Below are 4,401 nucleotides of genomic sequence, written 5' to 3'. Positions count from 1 at the left end.
TCGCCTTAGCCGGGTCAGCTGTCCCTTTTTGCTGGGAACTGGCTATGCCAAAGGCCTGTCTCTCCAGCCCTCTGGGCCTGACAGCTTTCTGTGGTTTTGGGTGCTAATGAGCTTCTCGCCCTAACCTTGCTACTGCCTGGGGAATTTGCACAAATGGTGTGTGATTTGCCCCTTCTGTGTTTTCCTTTCTGACTTGGAGGTAAAGAAAACCCCTCACCCCCCACCGACTCTCTGTTTATTCAACTGGGAGGGCTTTCACACCCAGAGACCCAGCTCCCCCCTCCGTGAGCTCCCTGTTCTAAATCCTCGTCCCTCCTCCCAGGTCCCCCAGCCCTGCTCTGCCCTGAATAATTTATGAGTCCAGGCAGGCCTTATAAAAGGGTCTCCCAGGAAAGGCCAAAAGAATGCAGGAGGTTCTGAGAAATGAGAGCCCCTACGGCCTGCCTGGCTTCGACCCCCTAAGGATGGACCCTTCTGTTCCCGCTGCCGCTGCCCCGGCCCCAGCCCTGGTCCTAGCTCCAACCCCTGTGCAGCAGCCCCAGGGGCTCCTTGGCCTATTAAGTCCATCGCCCCTTGTCTCCTCTGGACAACGAGTAGGTGGCAGAGAAAGGTAAGTGGAACTTGGCCTCTGGCGACCCGAACCCGGGCTTAGCGGCGTCCCGGCATTGGAAGGACAATGAAATGGATGAGATGGCCAGGGTGCCCCCGCTCTCTGTGGAGGGGCAGGGCAAGGCCTCGCAGCACCCAGAGACTGCCCCTTCCACATCTCAGGCTGGAGTGTCTCAACTGGCTTCTCCCCTCGCTCATCCCTCTGGGTGGCGGGAGGGGAACTTGGGGATGGGGGGTATTGCCAAAGCTGAAAGCCAAGCAGCCAGGCCCTCGTGGGCCAAGTTGCTTAGTCCACTGAGGAGCAGGGGAGACTGCCACGGAGCGTGGCTTCCACATGACCCAGGCTGAAGAGGGGGTAAGAGAGGGCCAAAGTCCCAAAAGAGGCTGGGGGGCAGTCTCTTCCCTGACTACACCTTAAGATTTCCATTTGCTTTTTGTCAGGACCTCTGGGAGTCTAGTGGGGAAGCAGTGGGCCCAGGAATAGTCCAGGCCCCTTTCCCCAGCGCAGGAAGATTACGGTAGGACTCTCAGCTCTACTTCTTGGAGTAGGAGAGCCGGGGGCCAGATATGTTCCGCCCAACCCTCCTTTATTCCTCTAAGCATGTAACAGTCCACAAACGATGAGTGAAATGCCTACTGTGAACCAGGCGTTGTACTGGGCGCTGGGGATTCAGACACGATCAAACGTGAAGTCTGCTCCCAAGAAGCTCCACGGCAAGTAAACAGATAATTACAAACCAGCCGATCAAGGCCAAGAGCCATGATCACATTGTTGAAGCAGGGGGGAGGGGCACTGACCTGGGCCCACATCGGAGCCAAGTTCCAGTCTCCTTCCTCCACGGATTGATCTCGCCTCTTTGTCCTAGAGGAGCTTGTCTCTGGAGGCCCTGGCTGTCCTCTACAAGTGACCCGCTGGGGCAGGTGAGGAGACCGGTAGATTCGGTGAGTTTGAGCCCTTGTGGCCCACGGTCACGTGCATAGGCAGCCACGTGCGTTCACAGTGGCCAGGCAGGTCCCTTTCCAGAGCGCCTCCGCCCTCGGGCCAGGGCTGCAGATGTGGGAAAGCCTGTCCACGGCCTCGCTCATGTTTGAGTCCACAACAGCTGGGGGAGGAGGGCAGCCCTGGGGTTTCTGCTGCGGTGGGAAAGATGAAGAGACGAGTGCCCAGGAGAGGGGAGGGGTTTGGGCAGACCCCACAGCTAGTCTGTGGGAGAGCTGGTGCTAGAATCCTGGTCTCCTGGCATGCAGCCCTAGTGCTCTCCTCCTCCCACCGCCCCCCCCCCCCCCCGCGGCCACCGCCGAATCTTTGCGGCTCAGTAGAACTCTGTCTCCTGGCCAGTTTCCAAAGAGGTGTTAGAACAGGGGCAGGAAAGCAAACAACCCCCAGGACTCTGTGCACTTGTTTTACAACCAGAACCAGGACCCAGGCCCTTGTTGTGGGGGGGGGGCAGGGGCTGCCCCTCGAGATGTCTAAGGTTTCTTCTAGATCGTCTTACGGAGGGTTGTGACCCTTGGTATGGAGGAGGTAGTCACGTGGCCATGCACTTTGAGCCACATGTTAGCTCTTGCTTTGGACAGGCTACTGGTGGGCCAACAGGGGCCGAAGTCACGAAGGCTGACCCCGAGTTCCATCACCCTGTCAGGTAAGCCTGTGGCGCCCAGCTCGGAACCTGATGTAGGCCCGTCAGCTCTTCCAGTCCCCAGAAAAGCCCTGTGGAGCCGGAGGAGGTAGGCAGTGCCAGGATCGCTCTTTCTTAGACCAGGAAACTGAAGCCCAGGGTGGTTAAGGGAGTCGACCAAGGTTGCCTTCCTTGGAGGATCTGTCAGTGACCCCTAAGAATAAGCCCCTATGGGCGGAGTCAGCAAGGGAAGCCTTAGTGGGACATGGAGGACACAGGGCTAGAGAATTCTTCGCTAGAAGACTTCTGAAGTGGGGGGTTGTGGGGCGGGGGGAGAATGGGACCAATGTCAGAGTTGACAGATACCGGGGCAGGGGCTCCCCACAGCTCTATGCCCACCAGATATGACCTTCCCGCCTGGGGCCATTTTGTAACCATCTAGAAGGTTCTGTTACAATGCTTGCTTCCTTCTTTTCCGTTTCACCTCATTACTGCAGGCAGGAGAAGGAATTTAGGGGTTGACTTCCTTCGCGGCCTTCCTTGCCTCTCTGCACGTAAAAGACCTATCTAAGTCAGCGGCCATATTTCTTCTCTGTCCACAGGCTCTTCTGGCCTAAAGCCTGCTCCTTTGACTACCTGTACAGTGATGGGGAGATTTTACTGCAGAACTTCCCCGTCCAGGCAACCATCAACCTATATGAGGACTCAGACAACGAAGAGGAGGAGGAGGAAGAAGAAAAGGACAAAGAAGAGGAGAAGAAAGAGGAGACAGATGAAAGGGGGCCGGAAGAGTGTGTGAGGGTACGAGGGTCAGCCGCACACGGCCACAGCTCATCTTCCTTTCCCGCTCCTGACATGCCCAAACTGAACCGGTCAGAGTCTGATTGGGGTTCAGTATGACTGGCAAGGCTCTAGAGCATCAGTGAGCCAGGAATCTCCAGACATAGCTCTCTAGACTGTAAGTTGGGTCCTTGAGTTCCCAGCTCACCGTGGCGATATTTAGCTGGCCTGTGGGCCCAGGCCTCCTGCATCTCATTGTCTGTGTTGTTGTGAGACAGTGAGAGGGTCCAAGGAGCTCTAGGGGAAGACCTGCTTTCTGAAGCTCCCCGGGAAGCAGATCAAGACAGTGCCTGCCCATGCAGAGAGGACCAGTTACTCTTTGGGGTTCTTTGACTCCCCAGCATTCCAGCTGGCTCCAGAGTACTGTCTCCCCACAGAAAACCTGACTTCTGGCTTCACCTCCAGGGACACCAACATCAGATCCAGGCAAAGTGGGGGCACCTCTCTGAGGAGCCTTGCAGGAGAGGAAGGGGGCATCTAGGAAATCAGCTTGCTTTGGGGACCTCCCTCCATTTTGCCTGCTATCCACTGGGGTCTGTGTGTTGGTATGAAATGAATCAGGAGACAAATAAACTAGATGATGGATGCCCTTTTCCTGGAACTGTGCTGATTTCTTAACTGAACTCTGCCCATGTCGTGAAGCCACAGGCAGAGGGTCAGAGACCCGCTCAAGGCCAATTCATTGCCCTACCCGAGGTCAGTTGACAGATTCTACTCCATGGGGATACAGGGCCAGGGACTGACCCAGCATGGGGCCAGGCTTTCTCTGTCAGCTTGTGAAATCAGTCAGGCTCCACTAAACTTCAAAGGCAGCTTAGGGAAGGAGCAAAAAGGCCCCCAAAAAGCAGCTTGAAAATTGGGAGTATGGCTGGGGGGAGAAGTGAGAGGTACAACCTCAGTTGAGCTCTGGAGATGAGTGTATGCATGCAGGGAGGGGGCTCAAGAGGGGGGGTTACTAAGTCCTGTCAACTTTATCTCCTCGATTCCCTTTGTATCTACCACAGCTCAGGTCCTCATGCCTATCCCGCCCCAATTACCCCAACTAATGTTCTTGCCTCCTCAGGGCCCTTTGCAATGTGCCCTCCCCACCGGTCACAAGATCAGACCATAGTGTGCTCCTGGCTCTTCATTGCCTCCCCAACAACTGGGACTTACCTTTCTTTTTTTCTTTTGGTCGCAGATCCTCTTGAGAATCTATGGCTTTTCTATTCATATATTCACAAATGAAGCCCCTAATTTGATATTCTAGGCTGTTCGATCACCTGGTTCTTGCCCGTCTCTTCAGACTCCTCTCTTGACAGTTGAAGCCTATGGCTCCTGCCCTTGAATGTGT

The 4,401-nt window shown here is 55.7% G+C and overlaps 1 protein-coding gene across 2 annotated transcripts; it reads left to right on the top strand.

Annotated features, from left to right (window-relative positions):
- The first annotated feature begins 249 nt into the window (after window positions 1–249).
- Window positions 250–3,627, top strand: RIPPLY1 (ripply transcriptional repressor 1). 2 transcript variants are annotated; one of them, XM_045874546.2, is made up of 4 exons: window positions 250–610; window positions 1,476–1,551; window positions 2,188–2,252; window positions 2,831–3,627. In XM_045874546.2, exons 1-4 carry the CDS (start codon window positions 405–407, stop codon window positions 3,126–3,128), a joined length of 645 nt encoding a protein of 214 aa, XP_045730502.2. In that variant the 5' UTR covers window positions 250–404; the 3' UTR covers window positions 3,129–3,627. The 2 variants fall into 2 exon arrangements, with proteins under 2 accessions (XP_045730502.2, XP_064430921.1); XM_064574851.1 differs by lacking the exons at window positions 1,476–1,551; window positions 2,188–2,252.
- The last annotated feature ends 774 nt before the right edge of the window (window positions 3,628–4,401 follow it).

Source organism: Mirounga angustirostris, unplaced genomic scaffold (genome assembly GCF_029215605.1).
Source record: "Mirounga angustirostris isolate CCGP_5_RB_7025 unplaced genomic scaffold, mMirAng1.0.hap1 SCAF_11, whole genome shotgun sequence".
NCBI classification, from domain to species: domain Eukaryota; kingdom Metazoa; phylum Chordata; class Mammalia; order Carnivora; family Phocidae; genus Mirounga; species Mirounga angustirostris.
The sequence above is the reverse complement of the archived record's forward strand: the minus strand, read 5'-3'. Positions and strand labels throughout refer to the sequence as shown.